Source organism: Prionailurus bengalensis, chromosome B4 (assembly GCF_016509475.1).
Source record: "Prionailurus bengalensis isolate Pbe53 chromosome B4, Fcat_Pben_1.1_paternal_pri, whole genome shotgun sequence".
Lineage (NCBI taxonomy): Eukaryota > Metazoa > Chordata > Mammalia > Carnivora > Felidae > Prionailurus > Prionailurus bengalensis.
Window position 1 is genome coordinate 66294897 of NC_057358.1, and position 20781 is coordinate 66315677.

General features: G+C 34.5%; 1 protein-coding gene across 1 annotated transcript in view; it reads right to left on the reverse strand.

The window, feature by feature from the left end:
• The window catches only part of CPNE8 (copine 8), a 230369-nt gene that overhangs the window by 108422 nt on the left and 101166 nt on the right, over nt 1-20781 (reverse strand). The window contains exons 7-9 of the mRNA XM_043563315.1: nt 12147-12210; nt 5164-5267; nt 42-146 (exon numbers count right to left, since the gene is read on the reverse strand). Coding sequence (XP_043419250.1) covers nt 42-146; nt 5164-5267; nt 12147-12210 — 273 coding nt within the window. The remainder of the gene's footprint in view (nt 1-41; nt 147-5163; nt 5268-12146; nt 12211-20781) is intronic.

Here is a 20781-nt window from a genome sequence, read left to right on the forward strand (position 1 = left end):
TAAATATTCAAAACTCTCAGAAAAGTCGTCATTTATTTTACCTGTCATAATCACCATTACATAACGCTCTGACTGAGATCTTGAATGCTTGCCATACAGGATTTAGAGTGTTTTTGACAACTTCTGTTTTATGACAAATTGTAAAACTGTAAAAAAAAAGTTTTCAGTTATTTTTATAATTCAGTTATTATATACGGCTTAAGTAGTAATTCTTTTTCTTTCTTGTGTAGAACAAATGTTGTCAGTCTCTCTGTGGCTGGTATATCATTTAGCAAAAAGAGATTTGTTTTAAAACTTTAACGATAAGCTCACTACAACACAAAGCAATGAGATTCTGCAATAAGTTTGTGAAAGACGATCTTTTGCACATTCAATAAATTCTAAAGTTGCTTTGTAAATAATCTCTATAAAAATTGTGATGACAAATCAAACAGTGAAAAATATCTATGTATGCCCAACAAGATTAGCTTGTTATAGTGCTGAGAACAAAAACCTGGTTGGGTGGGTTGAAGACAGAAAAGAGAAACAGAAACAGAGAGTGGAAACAGTATGTTTGGAGACTTTAATTGTAAAGAGAAATTGGGGGTAGCTTCAGGGGATAGATTAGTCCCTAGAAAGTTTGTGGTTTTCGTTACTTTAAATTTTTCTCTCCAAGATGGAAGAAAAAACAGCAAGGTTGTATACTGAAGGAGAAGTCCCAGTAGATAGGGAAACAATTTATAATGCATAAGAGAGAGGGGAGAAAGATTACAGCAATGTCCTTAAATAGATGAAAGTGGATGGGATCCTGGGCATCAATGCAGAAGTTGGCTTTGGGACCTCAGATAGTCATTCTCTAGGAATATTCAAGAAGGCAGAGTGTACCGGAGATGCTGTGATGGGATCATGAGAAAGTTCTCCAACTGCCTCCATTTTCTTATGAAATAGGAAGCATGATCATCAGCAAAGAAGAAAGTGAGCAGATGTGCTCAAGTGTCTGGGAGAGAGGGAAAGTTGGTGGATTAAGTTAAAAAGTAGGATTCTTGAAGAGGCCTAAGGGCCCCACTTAAGGTAAACATCATGAATTTATAGTGAGACAACCCAGCTTATAGTTCTTTATCTAAACCATGAGCTCTATATATCTAAAGAGTACACAATAAGAGGTCAAATCTATGTAGCCTTAAAGGTGGTTTTCTGATTCAAATTCCAATGTTGTTTCCACCGAACCATTCAATCTCCATATATCAATTAGGTCCTGGAAATGTTTTTGCCTAACATAAATGTATGCAAAGTTCATGAGCTATGAAATTATCCTGGCCAGAATGATACCCAAACCCAATCCTTAGGAAGACCTTAGTAATGAAGTGTTTCAAACACAGGGACCCCAGTAACAGTCATGAACATGAGAATATGACATAATCACCGTAGTGGACATACTGCACATAACCCCCACAAGAAAATACTCTCATTTCAAAAAAGGCTCTGAGTTGATTTTCCTCCTCTCAGTCAAGAAAAGTCTATTTCTAGTAAGAGATCAAATAGAAACATAATCTAAAAGGATCAGGTATTCATTACAAGATTTATTCATTACAAGATTACAAGATAGCATTAGTGCTATCCCCTTTCTGGTAGTACCCTCACCCATCTAAACAAACTCCTGCCACTAAATTCACAAGCTCAAGAGAACAGATCTGTGGTTATATGTTCTCAGAGTTGACTCACCCAAAAGCACTTTAGGAGCAAAAGCCATGAAAAGAAAGATGGAAGACAGACTGAGAAGATTCAAAAAAGGGTCATTGAGATACCTAAGATGGAAGAAAAGCAAAGGACATAAGGAAGGAATAGGCAGGAAAAACACAGAAGGAATCAAATGAGAAAAGACAGTACACAAAAATGGTTAAGAAAAATTCATGGGGAGAGAGGCACCTGGGTGGCTCAGTCGGTTAAGCCTCTGACTTCAGCTCAGGTCATGATCTCACAGTTCGTGAGTTCGAGCCCGTGTCGGGCTCTGTGCTGACAGCTCAGAGCCTGGAGCCTGCTTCAGATTCTGTGTCTCCCTTTTTCTCTACCCCTCCCCAGATCACACTATGTCTCTCTCTCCCCAAAATATGTAATTTTGCCCCCAAAATTACATATACAGTTGGCCCTTGAATAATTCAGAGGTTAGAGGCATTAACCAACCACACAGTCAAAAATCTGCATGTAACTTTTGACTCCTCCAAAACTGAACTACTAATAATAGTCTACTGTTGATCAGAAGCCTTACCGATAATATAAACAATAAACACATATTTTGTATGTGTATTATATACTGTATTCTTGCAATAAAGTAAGCTAGAGAAAAGAAAACATTACTTGAAAAAATCATAAGGAAGAGAAAATGCATTTACAGTACTGTACTGTATCAAAAAAAAAAATCTGGGGCACCTGGGTGGCTCAATTGGTTGAGCATCTGACTTTGGCTCAGGTCATGACCTCATGATTCGTGATCTTGAGCCCCACATGGAGCTCACTGCTGTCAGTGCAGAGCCTGCTTCTGATCCTCTGTCCCCTCTCTCTGCCCCTCCCCCACTTACTCTCACAACTCACTCTCTCTCTCAAAAAAAAATAAAAACATTGAAAAAACAGTCCACGTTTAAGTGGACCTGTGGAATTTAAACCCATTTTGTACAAAAGTCAACTGTCCTGTTTAGAAACAGGAATCCACCTCCCTTCATAACACATTATTAAAAATCTACAAAGGGACTTTCTCTTCTTGTATCATATTCTTATATATATCAAGTCTTTGGTATAGTGGTAGAGACAGATAGATATCTAGATAGATGATATCTAGATACATGGATGGATAGGTAGATAGAGATAGAGCAACTGCCTGACTACCTTCAAACTAACATGCCCAACAATTTATTAACTTTTTGGTCTTTTTGTTTATGGTTAAATCAGAACTTCTGTTATGTTCATAGTATAACCAGCCGTAATAATTAAATATGTTGATAACCTTTGCTCTTAAGAAAGTGACTTACTTAATTGATCTATATTTATTGCTACATAAATACATATATCTATATTTATAGATTCTCTCTCTCTCTCTCTCTCTCTCTCTCTCTCTCTCTCTATATATATATATATATATATACACCAAATAGGATTATATATACCTTTTACTAAAAAAGCAGCTATTCCAAGGGGACATTGTTATCTAATTATGAATACAGTTTAAGTTACTAAATAAATGTGACAGCAAGAAAATAAGAATTTATAATCATAGGTTGTTAAGGATCTTTAATAATGCTTCTATTAAAACTAAGTCTTACCCTATCTTATAAAATGAGGCTCAAACACAGTAAGCAACAGACAATTTTTGAAATAGCTTCATATTCAAATAAATGTTAAAAATAAAGCTAAAATCTTTGCAGTTAAAAATAGAGACTTACACATAAAAAGTTAGGAGTAAAAGCATTTTTACTCATTCAAAAGTCATCAAAACAAAGCATAAATATACATAATGCACTAGCATATATGCTTTAAAATATATATTTGAATATAGACGGTGACCTAGTTTGCTGTGTGTAATAAAATGGAAAGTTTTCTGAAATGAGATTCACCAAATTTTAGCAACAGTTTTTAAATGACTTGAGACTTTTTTGATTAATTGTACTCTTTTCTTAATATTTACATTTTATGTAATGAATAAATTACTACCATTTTTTACACACATAATTAATTTTCATAATATAACTTGTGTGAGGGACTGAGATTCTCTAATTATACAATTAATGTTTATAAATAAAGAAAACTAGTAACAAAAATAGAAAGTTCAGAAAATAAGTAGTTCAGACAGGAGGAGAGATAACACTCATTTATCGTGTGACTAAAAAATCTTGAACCATTCTTTAGTCTTTTTCTACCCTTGAAATGACTGGCAAATACCTATTTTCTTCATTGTCCCATATTTTTCACATGGATAAAAGTACATCGGCATTTTTACCACCAAGATAGAAGTACAAAAAACGTGATAATATGACACCCTAACAGCATCGCCAACAGTTGCTCAGTTGTATCCACAAAAATCTCACAATGAGCAAAGCATCATTTGATATTGCTCAGTAGCAATATTTTAAGTAGCAAATATTCTATTTTTATGTAACATTTTATATACTTGTTTTAGAACATTAACATGGGTAATTTCATTTGTAAGTGTAGCAGTAGTCACAGGTTTTTATCTTTCTGTTCCCTTCATTTTTAATCCGTGCAATAATATTTTCCTTTTAGCTAATACTTTGCATGCAGTTCAGGAAAACAAAAAAAGGAACACTATACAATAAGATTAATAATAACAATAACAGCTAACATTTATGTTTTATGTATTAAGCAAGCTTCCATTGTTTTGTGTAGTAACTCACTCAGTACTGTCAACAACCCTGTGAAGTAGCTGTGATTCTTAGCCCATTTTACAGATAAGGAAACTGAGTTGCATATGGGTTAAAAACCTTGCCTGGTCTCATAGCTATTAAGTAGCAAAGCCATGATTTAAACTTGGGCAATAGAACCTTAGTCCATAATTTTACCACTAAACTTTCCCACAGATACTGACAGTACAATATGAATCACAACAGAAAAAATAAGATATATTTAATGATAGAATCATACATATTAAATCATATCTTGCAACCCATGGATAAATTTTCAAGCCATATAGAAACCAATCTAATCATGACTGCCAAAAGAATTCAAACTACAAAAATGTAATGACAAATGTTATTGCATGTTAGGTAAATATTATTGGGGAAAAAATCCCAAACCTGCAGTGTACAAAGCAACCCATAAAATCCAAATCCTTCTCAAAAAAGATGGTTTTTCAATTTTATAACCCAAAACCTTAGTTTTAGCATTTTAGATTTCCACAAAAATATAACTCTTTCATACTATTAAGGCAATATTATAAGTGTAGGGAAAGTACAGGGGAAATGTTTCTTTGAAGCTGAAAAATCATTTTAAACATCACACAAAACATATAAAATGCTTGTAAAATTACACATTGTTATTGAGATGCAAAAATCAAATCAATTTTTAAAATACCAAAATATGTTACTGTTTATCAATTTACTGAGCTTCTCTGAGAAAAACTAATCATTCAAATATCATTCTTACTATAGAGTCAAAAAGCATAAAAGATAAATCTACCTGCCATCTTCATTACTTCGATAAAATACAAGAAAAGGGTCTGACTTTCCAAAAAAGTCCTTCTTGTCCAATTTGTTCGCACAAAATTGCATCAGAACAGCATCCTACAAACAAAATTAATAAAATATCTCAAAACCTGGGTTATAAATAACCAGAAACTGCAGATCACAAGTAAGACTTGACAAGAAAACAAATTTACCATTTTAATGCAAATGGCCAAGTGTGCAAGAATCCCGGACAACATAAATTACTTTTCAAAGGGTCGTGAGACTAAAAAACTGACTCTGCAAGTTTCTGTTCTAGTCAGAGAACTAATACTTTTTTATAACTTCTAACATTTCTCCCTGGAAAAGTGATATTAAGTATGACTCTAGATATTCGATAGTATAATACAAGATCTCCGTTCACACCTTCAGTTATTCAAGTACACGTTTTTAGAACATAACTTTTTTAATTTCTCAGGAAATAAGTACTTATCATCTACTGCATATCTGCCATGGATTAGGTGTTAAGATATTTTAGATCACTAAATGAGGTACAAGACAGATCCAGACTGACCACATAGTTGTCTACCTAGGGGGGGAAAAGGGTTCCTTTTTAATTATACGTAAGTGTATTACAATGTCTTAATAATAATTCCTATTATATTGGGCTTCAAGAAAAGTAAAGCACTTTCATGTTTACCTGTAGTTTAATTACACACTTGTATGTTAATTATTAAGGCAAACCAGTAATTGTTATCAATGTATATATTTAAGCACTCATAAGCTACATGGTTTAGCTTAAAAGTAAACAAGCTGGGGGCGCCTGGGTGGCTCAGTCGGTTAAGCGCCCGACTTCGGCTCAGGACATGATCTCGAGGTCCGTGAGTTCGAGCCCCGCGTCGGGCTCTGTGCTGACCACTCAGAGCCTGGAGCCTGTTTCAGATTCTGTGTCTCCCTCTCTCTCTGCCCCTCCCCTGTTCATGCTCTGTCTCTCTCTCAGAAATAAATAAACGTTAAAAAAAAAAAAAAGTAAACAAGCTGGAGTATCATACATTAAGGAAGTTAAACATTGTTCAATTATGTAGGAGAAATACCTTTGAAAGGTAGAAATAAATAATTTAAAAATAAAAATCAGTATTCTGATTTGTTTTTTTTAACTGAAAAGAGATGCTGACAATTTTGAAAAGACAGAGTGTCAAAGTAATTCAGATTCAACCAAGAGGTTGCAGTTTTAAATACTATTTGGTATTAACTATGACTACAAAGGCACACTCTTATTCACCACTTTTTTATTTTGCAGAGTCCAGCAATTATTTATTAAAATCTACGTAGGGGTGTCTAGGTGGCTCAGTCAGTCAAGCTTCCAACTCTTGATTTCGCCTCTGGTCACGTTCTCAAGGTTGTGAGATCCGGCACTAAGTTGGGCTCCATGCTGGATGTGGAGCTGGCTTAGGATTCTCTCTCTCCCTCTCCTTGTGCCCTTCCCCTGCTCACTCTCCCTCAAAAAAATAAAAAAGAAATAAACATCCACCTAAAATTCCCATTACTTCAGCATTTAAAGGAACACTATACAAGAGATGATGCTATGTCTCTTTTTCATTCATTCATTCATTCATTCATTCACTTACCTAGCAAACACTTCTCAAGTACTCAGACTAGAATCCGGGAATAGAGAGATGAATAAGACATATTTCTGCCCTTTTAGAAGTTTATAGCTCTAGATTTCTGGTCTTCAAAGCATTGGTATGGTGTCATTTTACTTTGGAATTTAGCACCGATGCAGTAACTTCTGCCAGAGGAACACTCGTAACAGAGGAACACTCATAGCAGAGGTCACTGCTGAACAGGCATAATAACCAATATGTATTTTAAAGAAAATTAAAAGAACAAAGGCAAGAATATGGGCACTACTAACACCTCAAACCTCTCAGCCATGATCAATTTTCAAATCTGAGGTTGAAAGAGCAAAAAACTCTTTACTATTCTTTAAGGAAGCAGTGAGAAAATCATCCTGATGATTTCTAGTTTTCTAGGAACAAGGGACAGGATATTGTTCTTGCTACAGGGAAAAAAAAATATGCGCACACACGCGCACACACACACACACACACACACACATTCTTTCAAAGTGCCTGGACCAAAACATAAACCACCAAAAAAAAAAAAACATTCTGATATACTCAAAATGCATAATAGATTAGTGAAATGTACATACTTCAAATTGCGAATAAATCTTCACAGAGATTAAATATTAATGAAACAACTTTTCGTCACTGGTAAATGTAATACCAAGTTGTAGTTTTTCAAATTATATTCCTTAAGATTTGCAAAAAAAATAATTGATTAAAAAACATTGGGGCGCCTGGGTGGCTCAGTTGGTTAACCATCCAACTTCTGCTCAGGTCATGATCTCCCAGTTCGTGAATTCAAGACCCGCATTGGGTTCTCAGCTGTCAGCACAAAGCCGGCTTCAGATCCTCTGTCCCCCAATCTCTCTGCCCCTCTCCCATTTGCATGCACATGTACACTCTCTTCTCAAAAATAAATAAACATTTAAAAAAGAAACCTTAAAAAATAAAATAAAAAATAAAGATTGTTTTCAATGTACTAAATTGTATAAACTTGGGGGAAATATGTTTTGCAATTACCCAAGTTAGTAATTTAGCAGGGATTCCATCTGCATCTAGCACAAAAGAAAACTAATTTCTGGGAGGAAAAGACAAGCATTTACTTATTTTTAGAAATATGTAAGCATTGTTGCAAAGTTGTGTTTTTTAAATCTCTTGTGCTTTATGCCACCTGAGAGAATTTTAAGGTTTGTCTTCAATGCTTCACACCAGTAAAATAAGCTTCCTGTGGAAGAAATCCACTCGGATATGCCACAGGCACTTTTAACTCATTCAAATCTAACTTGCTCCTCCTGCAATCTTCCCAGCTCAATTAGTGGTTAGTCATCCAGTCAGAGCAATCAAGGAAGCTGCCCTTGACTCCTTCCTTTTCCTGACCCCTTATCCAAACGATCAAGTCACACCATTCCACCTCTAAAAGATTTCTCAAATCTTCAGTCTGGCTACACTGGCCTCCCCTTAGTCTGAGCCAATCTCCTCTTGCCTGGGACATGCACAGTGGCATTTATTCCTTTCTCCCCCTCCTACTCTTGCAACTTTCCAACCCATGTTCCATTCAGTAGACGCCATGGTGTTCCCCAAACATAAAAGAAATATTGTTCATAGTTTAAAATGCTTCAAGGCTTTCTCTTGTATTGAGGATAAACACAGAAATGTAACGTGGTCTACAAAGCCCAGCCCTAAATGGGCTCTGAGCAGCCTTCTTCTCCACCTTCATCCCCCAAAGTTTTGTCTCCATCGTCTCCCACTCCTAGCCCTTTGCCAACACACACCTGACACACTTCCTTCCCTCCTCACAATTTTATGCAAGTTGTGCATTTCAGTGGAATTCTTTCATTTAACTGGCAAACCATTCCTTAGGGTTAAGCTTAAATGTCATTTTCTCAAAGAAGCCTGCAGTGATCCCCTCTCCAATATAAATGAGATTCTCCATCGTACTCTCTCACATTGGATCACTTGTATACATCATGACATATTTACCTGCATGGTCATCTGACTAATGTCTGTCTTTCCCACAAACTACTTGTTCATTAAAGACAAGGACAGGGGTTGTTTCTTGTTTTTTCTCACCATTGTGCTCTAAGCATCTATTCCAGGGACTAGCATATTGTATGTTTTGTAAATATTGTGGAATCAATCAATCAATTAACCAGAAGGAAAAACATTATTTCTGGATAATTTCAGGCTACTTTTAAAGCACTGAGTGAACAACTCTATCAAATTATACAAATTGATGCAAAATTGCATTATTTCTGGAGCACCTGGGTGGCTCAGTCAGTTGAGCATCTAATTTTTGATTTCGGCTCAGGTCATGATCTCGCAGTTTGTGAAATCGAACCCCTCATCGGACTCTGCACTGACAGTGAGGAGTCTGCTTGGGATTCTCTCTCTCCATCTCTTTCTGATCCTTTCCAGCTCTCTCTTTCTCTCTCTCAAAATATATTAAAAAATTATTATAATTTTAAAAATTGCATTAATTCTTATGCTGGCATTTGATAGATATATTACAAAAGTTGCATTTTGAAATAATGTAATACTAGGTTGAGATAATTAAAATTATCACACTAAGGGGCGTTTGGATGGCTCAGTTGGGTAAGCATATAACTCTTAATTTCGGCTCAGGTTATGTTCTCATGGTCCATGAAATCGAGCCCTGCATTGGGCTCTGAGCTGATAGTGCGGAGCCTGCTTGGGATTCTGTCTCCCTCTCTCTCTGCTCCTCCCCCACTTGCACTGTCTCTCTCTCCCTCAAAATAAATAAATAAATTTAAAAAAAAATCACAGTAAAAATAAAAATTTGTACAAATTTATAATTTACACATCGTTCAAATTCTGCCCCTTTTTTATTCTACCAAGTAACTATCTGGGGAAGATATCAAGACATCTAGCATTTTACAAATGCAGAAATTAAAGCTCCAAGAACATAAACTCACCCAGCTGAATATTGAAAGAGGCAAGACTGAAATCTAGGTGCCCTGATTCCAAAGTTATGCCCAAGTAAATAACTAACAATGTGTTTTAAAGAAAAAAAAACATCAATTTGTAGGATGTCAAATGCGAAATAGTTATTTCATTCAAATTTCTGTGATATTTTCAAGGTACCCTTAAATGTACGTTTAACAGGCACTGACTCTTCTGAAGTAACTATGAACATTGTTTTGAATATATTTGGTTCTTCTACTATATGAGCATAGTAATATTATTTCAAGGTTTATACACGTCAATGATGCTGATTATCAATAAGGCTGTAGGTAAGACTGAGAACACACCATACGTAAGTCAAGTCAAATCTAGATTCTAAGCAATGTTTTTAAAATATTAGATCTATAATTGTTAAGTATAATAAATATGTGTTTACTTATTGGAAGTTAATTCCAGATATTCTAAAGGCTTTAGTAGCAGAAAGAGTGGTAAATGCCTCTAGATGACTAAGTAACAGATTCTACTTCATTTGCATGTAAGCTTTCCTGTTCCTTTCTGCTCTTCCAAGGAAAACAATAGAATTTAAAGTGGAAGGTATTTAAGATGCAACCTGGCCGTACTCAATCTATGCCCTTGGTATATTGGTTCTATTTTGAAATAGAACTAATAATCATGTGTTCACTGGCATAACACAAAATCACCTTAACATCAAGATTTTGGCAAAATAGCATGTCAATGTCAACACAAAGAACATGTATCATATTGACCTTGAACTTCACTTTCTCTTTCTTCCCTCACTGTATAAAATACATACATACACGTATATAAATTTAGAGACAAGAAGTATAAATGATCATGATATAATTTTAAGAAATCATTGTGTCATTTTAACAAAGAATAAGATGGTAAGTAATATTTCTGCAATTAAAGTGTTATACTTTTTGTGGTGCATTTTTAGTATACATAAAATGTTTTCACGTATGTTATACTTTCAGATTTAATGTCACGATAGTCAATTATGGGAGCTGGGAGAATTTTTTAAAATATTCTAGTGACTTGGTTCACATCTGGCTTCCCCCCCCCACTTGCAAATATGGAAAATAAATCAGAAGAGTCAAGTGATTTCATAAGATAAAACACAAATTCATAACAAATCCAGAACTCAACTTAGTTCGGTCTTTAACAGCATTGTACTGGGCATTTAGGCTCTGGGCATTTTAGACATGAAAAACAGATCTAAGCAGTCAGATACCACAAAAAGAGTGAAGGAAGAAGAGGAGGGTCTCAATTTAAATGCATTTTAACTACTTAAATTCTAATATTTCTTGTTTAATCAGCTCCACAACACTATTACTAAACTTCCCTTTTGTTATCTCACTGGCCACTCCCTACCCCACCAAAATTTCAGTTTCCATCATTTGCTGGCAGGATTCTGACCATATTGTCTTAGAAATATATTATGCATATAAAGCCATAGTAATTATCTTTAAAGACAACCTCTAGAGATTAAAGTTACATAATCAGATAATAATTACACACTCAGATAATAAATAGTAGTTCTCTATATGAAAACTGCAGCCAGTGTCTAAGCACTAAGTTTTTAGTATTCTTTGGGAACTTCTGTTCCTAAAATTATGAAGCAAAAGTTGAAAATAAAAAACCTCCGAGGTTTAATCCAGGACAATCTTCTTTTTTCCCCTCCCAAAAACAACAATTCCCAGGGATCCTCTGGGCCACATTAAACAGTCAATATTGACTTCAGATTCAGAGAGCTATCATTAGTTCCAGTGTGGAGTGTCAAAGACGTCACCTCATTTCTTGATGACAGTAAAATCACTGAACATGAGTCAATGGCTATATCAGCAAATCACAACTAAAAATAGCACAACTAAAAATAGCAGTTTTCTAAAAATACTGACTGTGCAGTCTATATCATCACATTCCTAGTTGGAATAGTAGCTGGTTCTTTTTTCAAACATGAGCTTCCCAAGCTAACGAAAGATGGGAGCTTATATAAATTCTAAATTAATTCAATTAGAACTATGGACAAGCAAGTATGTTACGCAAAAGGACTAAAGTCAAACGAAAGAAACACTCCTTGAAAATCACACAGAAGCCTTCAAAATTTTTACAACGACTGAACTGATTGGTACAACTGATAATTTCTAATAGTAATGCCCCTCCCCCATTAATGACACTGACAATGACATTTTAATAATTTCTATTTCTTAAAAAGACTGTTACAATAACTGATATCCTTTTTGGACTATAAATGTAGTCTCTCTGGTTAAAGTGCTAAGTATCTAAAATGATATCTTACACACCACAGAATTATATAACATAGTCTAAATTATAAAATTACTCAAGAATTAATCATTTAAGTATAGTTTCAAAAATATTTTTCAGAAGTATAGGAAATACTTTTTAAACCAAAGAAATATTTACTTACCCTGCAACAGTTTAATTCCTCTGCTGTAAGTATAATTGTACCACATTTCTTCCCTGGAATTCCTCTAAAACAACAAAAATATATTTATATAGATTAATAATTTATGTTAATTTTATATCATAAACTAATATTATGTTGTATTTTTATGGAACCAAATAAAGAGCATCCTACTAAGAGATGAGCTCTTTCCTAACAAAATGTAGTCCTAGTTTCAACCCTGAGTTTATCCTATAGATACACATTTCCTAATGAAGCTAAACATATCAGACATCTGCCCAAGAATCATCAACAGTTTCATATTGTCTACCATACGTAATATATAACATAATATCTATAATGTAATAAAACTTTCTCCCATGGGTTCTAAAATTTCTATTATGTGATTAAAACCTATTCCTCACCTTGGTTTTCAATATTTCTTTCCCCTTTCATCAACATGGTTATTTCTTGGTGTTCATTTCCTCTTTACGGCCATTCCCATGCCCTGATACACCTCATCATGCTAACTGCTTCCTATTTCACCTCAAACCTTCCATATCCCTAGAAGAAGTTCCATTTGTCCCCGGAAACTTCATCCCGTCGACCTCACACAAAGTTCGGCCATTTCCACAATCCCATGGCACTTGAAGTAACACAAGTTTAGCATTTAATTATTCCTAACTTGTTACCATCACATATTTTTCCCTGTCTTTTCTCACGTAGATTATAACATCCATAAGAGTAAAGTTCATGACATAGACCTCTTGTGAAGCAATAGAGTTAAATGTCTACACATAGCAGGTGCTCCATATACACTGAAAATATGTAATACATAAGCAAAATTAAGCAAAGTCAAACTCGCACACATTTTTTTTGTACATGTATCTGGTATATTTACGCTCACATAGATTCCAGCTGACACAAAAAAGTGCACTAGGAAAATGCAAGGTGTGTGTATGGTTCCCTGCGTTACATGAGGGAATACAGAGACAAGTCCATAAGAATCCCCCAAAGAGTAATCCTAATGCTCTCATAGTATACTTCATGGTTCTTTTGTCCCATCACAAATCATAGTTCAGACTCTTCTGTTATTCCTGGGACCTACATGTTGTGGAAATGCAGCCCAACAAGGGTGTCTGTCCTCAAGAATATAATTCATATCTGATAATCTATATCAGCATGGATGCAACAAATACATAATCCCCTGTTCTCCATGTGTAAAGGGACTTGGCTCTTAGCCTAACTGGGAAGAAGGCAAAAAAATAAAAATAAAAAGGCTGAGTTGTAAATTTAACAGAGTAAATTATACATATTCTAAAACTCCTCTATCCTTTATACTGTAATATTTTCTTCTGGAGAGTACCACTTGGTTTTGAACTAAAAATGCCATCTCATAGCTTGTGCAGTAAACCGCCTATCACAACATTTTGTTTTCTTTATATCTTTCCTCCCCATTAGGTTAACTACATGTCAGAATCTTCCATTTTCTCCAAGTCTTTATGACTAAAAGATCAATTAATTTATTCTTGCACATCTTTCCTTGGAATATTACATACATCTTTTTTAGCATCCTTCCAGCAACCTTAATCGGTTAATTTTTGTAATCTAGCTGTACCTTTTTTCCTCCTATCTGTCAATTTCCAGATTTACATTTTACATGTTATGACAAACTAAACACCCTGACTGAACGTGTACCTGAAAAGACTGTAAAATGCTGAATAAAATTTGCCAAAAAGTCTTTATAAATGCTCTAGTAACCTGGCAAGAACAGTAAGGACCAATCAGAACCTGAAGAAGAAAAACTAGAAAGACAAGCAGAGATGACCCTGTAAAGCTTGATCTTGGGCTTCTTTTTCATGACATCTTAGGACATAAAAATAAGAGACCAAAAAAAGCAGGGGAGGGAAAGACTCACAAGGTGGAGAATTCAATAAATGACTAATACCAACATAGAGCTTGGATCACAATTACTACACTGCCTGATTGTAGCATGAATTAGATACAAACATTCACTTGGGAGAGACCTAAAAAGTAAATCCCTGCCTTAAAACCTGATGATTAATAAAAGAGAAAAAAAAAAGTCTCCTAATCATTCATACCTCAAACAGTCTTGCTGGTTTCTCACTACCTGGTAGTTATAAAAAACTCTAACCAAGAATTCTGTTTGGTTGAAGTGATCATAGGTAACTGGTAAATGGAAAACATCTCTGCAGAGTTTGCCTTCTAACTACATCTCGAAAGATTCTCATATTAAAAATTTTTAAATACATATGAGTTCATGTATATAAGTATTAATACATTAAGTATTAAGATATTCAAGTATCACAAAAAAACTAAAGGAAAACTGTACCATGTATTAGGGTCTCTAGAAACAACAGGTTACAGCATCAAATACAGACTTAGAATACTGGAAATATTATGAATAATTTACAAAATGTAAGTGTGTATAATATACCTAAAATTTAAAGAAAGATATGGAAATATGAGTAACTAGCAAAGGATAATAAAAATAGTTGAGAATATTTGGATAAAAAATAAGGAACTTCTGGAAATAATAGAAAAAGAAAACTCAGTGAACAGATTTAACCACAGATTAGACACAGCAGAAGAATTAGTGAACCGAAAGATAGATGTAAAATTATTATCCACAATGCAGTACAGAGAGGCAGACTGTACTGGAAACTATTATAAAGAGGTTTACAGACATGGAGAACCAGATAAAAGTTTTAATATACATATCATCAGAGGTTCAGAAGGAGAAGAAGGAATAGAGAAGATGTAATATTTGACGAGAGAATGGCTGGGAAACTCCAAGAAGTGATGTAAAAAATCAATTTCCAGACTCAAAAGGCTGAATGAATCCCAAGCAGCATAAATAAAAGTAAATTTATACCTATATACATGAGAGGACCATAGCAAAAGAGCAGAGATGAAGGGCACATGTTCAAAAGAGCCAGAGAGAAAAGACAGATTGCCTACAGGGACGGGAACACTGAAGGTGAGAGACAAGTGAAAATGTCTTCAGTGTTTGAAAAAAGTAACTATCCCCCTAGGAATGTATACAGTGCACATCCCTTTTAAGAACAAGCATGACCCACAAATAATTTTAAACAAGTAAGCACTGAGGATTTATAGCCAAAGATCCTTGCTTGAGGCCTTTCTAAAGGACTTCAAACTACAGGAGAATGATCACAGATGGGAAGTCTGCAATGAGAGAAGAAACAATAAAGGAAGTGGTAAAATACAAATAAATCTTAATAAATATTGAATATAAGACAAGAATCAAAATGTTAAAAACTACATAACAATACAAATGATAGGATTAATTAGGAGAGTGAGAATTTAAGTTAAATCTTCTGATGTTCTTTGTTCAAGAAGAAAGGACAAGATGCTTCAAAGTGAATAGAATTTGATAAATTAAGCATGTATGTTTATTTTTTTTAATGTTTTTATTTATTTTTGAGACAGAGAGAGACAGAGCATGAGCAGGGGAGGGGCAGAGAGAGGGGGAGACACAGAATCCGAAGCGGGCTCCGGCTCTGAGCTGTCAGCACAGAGCCCAACGCGGGGCTCGAACTCACGGAGTGTGAGATCATGACCTGAGCCAAAGTCGGACGCTCAACCGACTGAGCCACCCAGGCACCCCTAAGCATATATGTTTTAAAACTTCTGCAAAACTACAGTCTTTAAAGGACTTTATAACCTAAAGTTTAGAATAGGAAAATTGTAAACTAGTGTTTTAAAAATACAACTGACTCAAAAGAAACTAAAGAAACGAAGGGTAGAGCAGATAGAAAGCAGTAAGAAAGTAATGGAAATAAATCCAGGGCAATAGTCACTAAGGCATTTGATAATGAAATAAATGGTCCAGACTAAAATCATATTGTCACTTTGTATAAAAAACATAAAACTCAGGGGCACCTGGGTGTCTCAGTCAGTTAAGTGACCGACTTCGGTTCAGGTCATGATCTCACTGCTCATGAGTTCCAGCCCCGCATTGGGTGCTATGCTGACAGCTTAGAGCCTGGAGCCTGCTTCAGATTCTTTGTCTCCCTCTCTCTCTGCCCCTCCCCTGCGTGTGCTCTGTCTCTCTCAAAAATAAACAAACATTAAAATTTTTAATTTTATTTTTTATTTTTTAAAATTTACATGCAAATTAGTTAGCATATAGTGTAACAATGATTTCAGGAGTAGATTCCTTAATGCCCCTTACCCATTCAGCCCATCCCTCACTCCCACAGTAACCCTTAGTTTGTTCTCCATATTTATGAGTCTCTTCTGTCTTGTCCCCCTCCCTGTTTTTATATTATTTTTGTTTCCCTTCCCTTATGTTCACCTGTTTTGTCTCTTAAAGTCCTCATATGAGTGAAGTCATATGATTTTTGTCTTTCTCTGACTAATTTCACTAGGCATAATACCCTCCAGTTCCATCCACATAGTTGCAAATGGCAAGATTTCATTCTTTTTGATTGCCGAGTAATACTCCATTATATACATATACCACATTTTCTTTGTCCATTCATCTATCTATGAACATTTGGGCTCTTTCAATACTTTGGCTATAGTTGATAGTGCTGCTGTAAACATGGGGGGTGCATGTGTCCCTCTGAAACAGCAAACCTGTACATCGAGGATAAATGCCTAGTAGTGCACAAACATTAAATTTTTTTTTTAAAAAACTTAAAAAACATAAAATTCATCTATAAGCTATTCACTACAGATATCAAAATTTAAGAATTTAGAAAGTTCAAAAGAACAGAATGTAAAGATATGCTTAGGCGAAAAAAAACCAAACCCAATGAAAATCAGTGGACCTACATTAATACTAAACATATAGATCTTAAATTTTAAAATATTGATACAAATAGTTCTTATGTAATTAACAAAAGTTTCAATTAATCAGAAAGATATAAAAATCTCAATACTTTATGCATCTAACAGTATAGCTCCAAAACATATGAAAAACTCATCATACTATAAAAGAGTATGTGTACCTTACAGTGACCATTTTTTTTAATCTGGCAAACATGACTTTGGCCAGTGATTACAGTTAACATCACCAGCAATAAGTCATGTTGATATCATGTACTGCTGATATGATCTAATGAGGGTACCTCACCTTTGTGAACTTCCCCTCCAAACCTACAACGAGAAAAACGTTAGACAATCCCAAATTGAGGGGCATTCTATAAAATATCTGCTAATACTCCTCAAAACTGTCAAGGGCATCAAAACATGGAAAGAGTAAGAAATTGTCACAAAACAGAAGATACTGGGAGACAGGATAACTAAATGCAATGTGGTATCCTAACCTGAACTGTAAAACAGAAAAAGGACATTAGCTGAAAAAGGACATTAATGGAAGAAACAAGTGTGAAATTCAAATAAAGTCTGGAGTTAGTTAACTGTCATGTATCAATGTTGGTTTACTAGTTATGACAAATGTCCATTGGTAATTAAGATGTTAATGTTAGGAGAAACTGGGTGAAGAATGTATAAGAACTCCTTGTACTGTCTTTGTAACTTTTTTATAAATCTACAGCTATTTTAAAATAAAAAGATTATTAAAAACAATGTGACGAAAGAAAAGACAGGTTGAGGAACTATTCCAGGTTGGAAGAGACTAAAATCAGGACAACTAAATACAATGTATGATTCTTGACTAAATTTTAGACTGGGGAAAAATCGCTTTAATGGGTATTACTGGGATAATTGTTGAAATTTTAATATGGAGTATGGATTACATATCATTGTATCACTGTGAAATTTCCTGATTTTGATCATCAACTCCCTATTAAGAAATACACACTCAAGAATTTTAAGAAAGGGGGCACAGTGTCTCCAACAATGCCTCCAACTTACTACTAGAACTAGAATATGCAAGAGGGGGATAAGAAGAAAGAAGGTGGGGGAGAAAATGATAAAAACACTTTGGACAAAGTTAATGTCTGTTATTCTGGGTAAAGGGCATCCAGAAGTTTCTGGTACTATTCTAGTCAATTTTCTGTATAACTGAAATTTTATCAAAATAGAAAGTTATTCAAAAAAGTCTATTTTGAAAAGTTTCCCATACTACTATTCTTCTATTATATTTTACAAAACATACTAATAATAGTAATAATAATAGAACTCATCCCCAAGACAGCTGAAGAAACATGTCAAGAGAATTATTAAAGATGAAATAATCCTTTCCAAAATTGACACATGACACATAAATGGTCTCTTGAGAGACTGGGTGGTTTGTTTTTGTTTAGTTTGATTTTGCTTTTTGTTGATTGTTGCCATCGGGGTTCTGTTTGTTTGTTTGTTTGTTTTAGTTTTCTAACTGTAACATTTTTCCATATCTCTTACTACTTCTCCATTACCTCTAGCAGGTATGCCTTAGTTCATACCTTTACTCTTTTGCTTGGATTACTGTAGTTTTAATGTACCTAACTGGTCTCAGGCTGGTTCTCCTTTAATATATCCTCTCCATGGATGTCAGATTGATTTGATCATGAATTCTAACCATGAAGCCTTCCATCTTCCAGTGGCTCTACATAGATCCTACAATAATTCCAAACTGATTAATTAGGACATAATATCCTTCATAAAATACATTCACTGTAAAATATCTAATTTCATCTTTTCTGCCATTTTTGAACAGAGCCATGCTTTTTGTTCCTTGAATCCATAACAGATGTCTCCTTCCCCCCTGCTTCACCCAGAATACTCATCCTACCAACCACTCAAGGCCCCTTTTTCATTTCGGTGATTTCCACTCATTCTCAAAATTTTGCTTTAATTTATGAAACATTTACTAAAATTGACCACACACTATGTCATAGAATATTTACTAAACTATATCACATTTATTGACCAAAAAAATTTGAGTTAGAAATTAATGACAAATGCAATTTTTAAGACATTTCTGAAAACTCATTATTAAAAGAAGGAATAGCAGACAAGAAAGAATACTTAGAATTGCACAATAAAAATAAGACCTGTGAGATTCTACTAGTTTAGTATTTTGCATGCAAAAAAATAAACAAAATACTATTAAACAAAAATGCAGCAGTGTATTAATAAAAGATAATACAATACCAACACATAATAGTAAGAAAGTTTAACACTCCACTTTTCAATAATAGATAGGACAACTGGACCAATGTTTAGTAAAGAAATAGAGGACATGGACAATATCACAGACCAACTGGACCTAATAGACATAAAGATCACACTCCAACACAACAGAACATACTTCTTCTCAAGTTCACATGGAATATTCTCCAGAAGAGACTATATATTAGGTACAGAACAAGTCTTAACAAATTCAAGCAGCTTGAAATTATACAAAGTATGCTTTCCAATGACAAAGGAATGAAGTTAGAAATCAATAGTGGAAGGAAAATTGGAAACTACACAAATATGTAGAAATAAAACAACACATTCTTAAACACCAATGGTTCAGAGAGAAAGTTACAAAGGAAATCAGAAAACACCTTGGGGGCACCTGGGTGGCTCAGTTGGTTAAGCATCCAACTTGGCTCAGATCACATGATCTCACAATTTGTGGGTTTGAGGTCTGCATCAGGCTCTATGCTGACAGCTCAGAGCCTGGAGCCTGCTTCAGATTCTGTGTCTCCCCCTCTGTGTGCCCCTCCCCACTCACACTCTGTCTCTCAAAAATAAATAAACATTAAAGAAAAAAAATTTTTAAAGAGAAAATATCTTGAAACAATGAAAATAAAAATACAACAAACTAAAATAAAATATATGGGATGCAATGAAAGAAGTGCCAAGAGGGAAGTTTATAACTGTAAATGCATATATTAAAAAAAAAAAAAAAAGACTACAAATCAGGGCTGCATGCATGTCTCAGTTGGTTAAGCATCCAACTCTTGATTTCAGCTCACATCATCTCATGGTTGTGATTCTGAACCCTGCATCAGTCTCCATGCTGTGCATGGAGCCTGCTTGAGATTCTCTCTCTCCCTCTGTCCCTCCCCTGCTCTTGCTCTCTCTCAAAAAATTTTTTTTAATAAAATAAATTTTTACAAAGACTACAAATGAACAACTGAGCTTTATACCTCAAAGAACTAGAAAAACAAAACAAAGTAATCTCAAAACTAGCAGAAGTAAGGAAATATAAAGATTAGATCAGAGATTTAAAAATGGATGATAGAAAAACAACACACACATACACAAATAAAACTAAAAGTTGTGTTTTTGTAAAGTTCAACAAAATTGACAAACCTTTAGATGGACTAAGAAAAAGAGAGACAATACTAAAATTTAAAAAAATGGAAGAGGGAACATTACAACCAATGCCACAGATATAAAAAGGATTATGAGAGAATATCATGAATAATTACAGACCAGCATATTGGATAACATAGAAGAAATGGATAAATTCCAAGAAGCACAGAATCTAACAATTGTATCATGAAGAAATAGGAAATATGAACAGATAAGTAACTAGTAGGGGGATTGAATCAGTAATCAAACACCTATTAACAAAGAAAAGTCCAGGATAAAATGGCTTCACTAGAGAATTTTCCCAAACACTTAAAGAATTGACATCAATTTTCCCAAAATTCTTCCAATAAACTGAAGAGTAGGGAGTATTTCCAAATTCATTCTAACAGGCCAGTATTACCCTGATACCAAAGCCAGA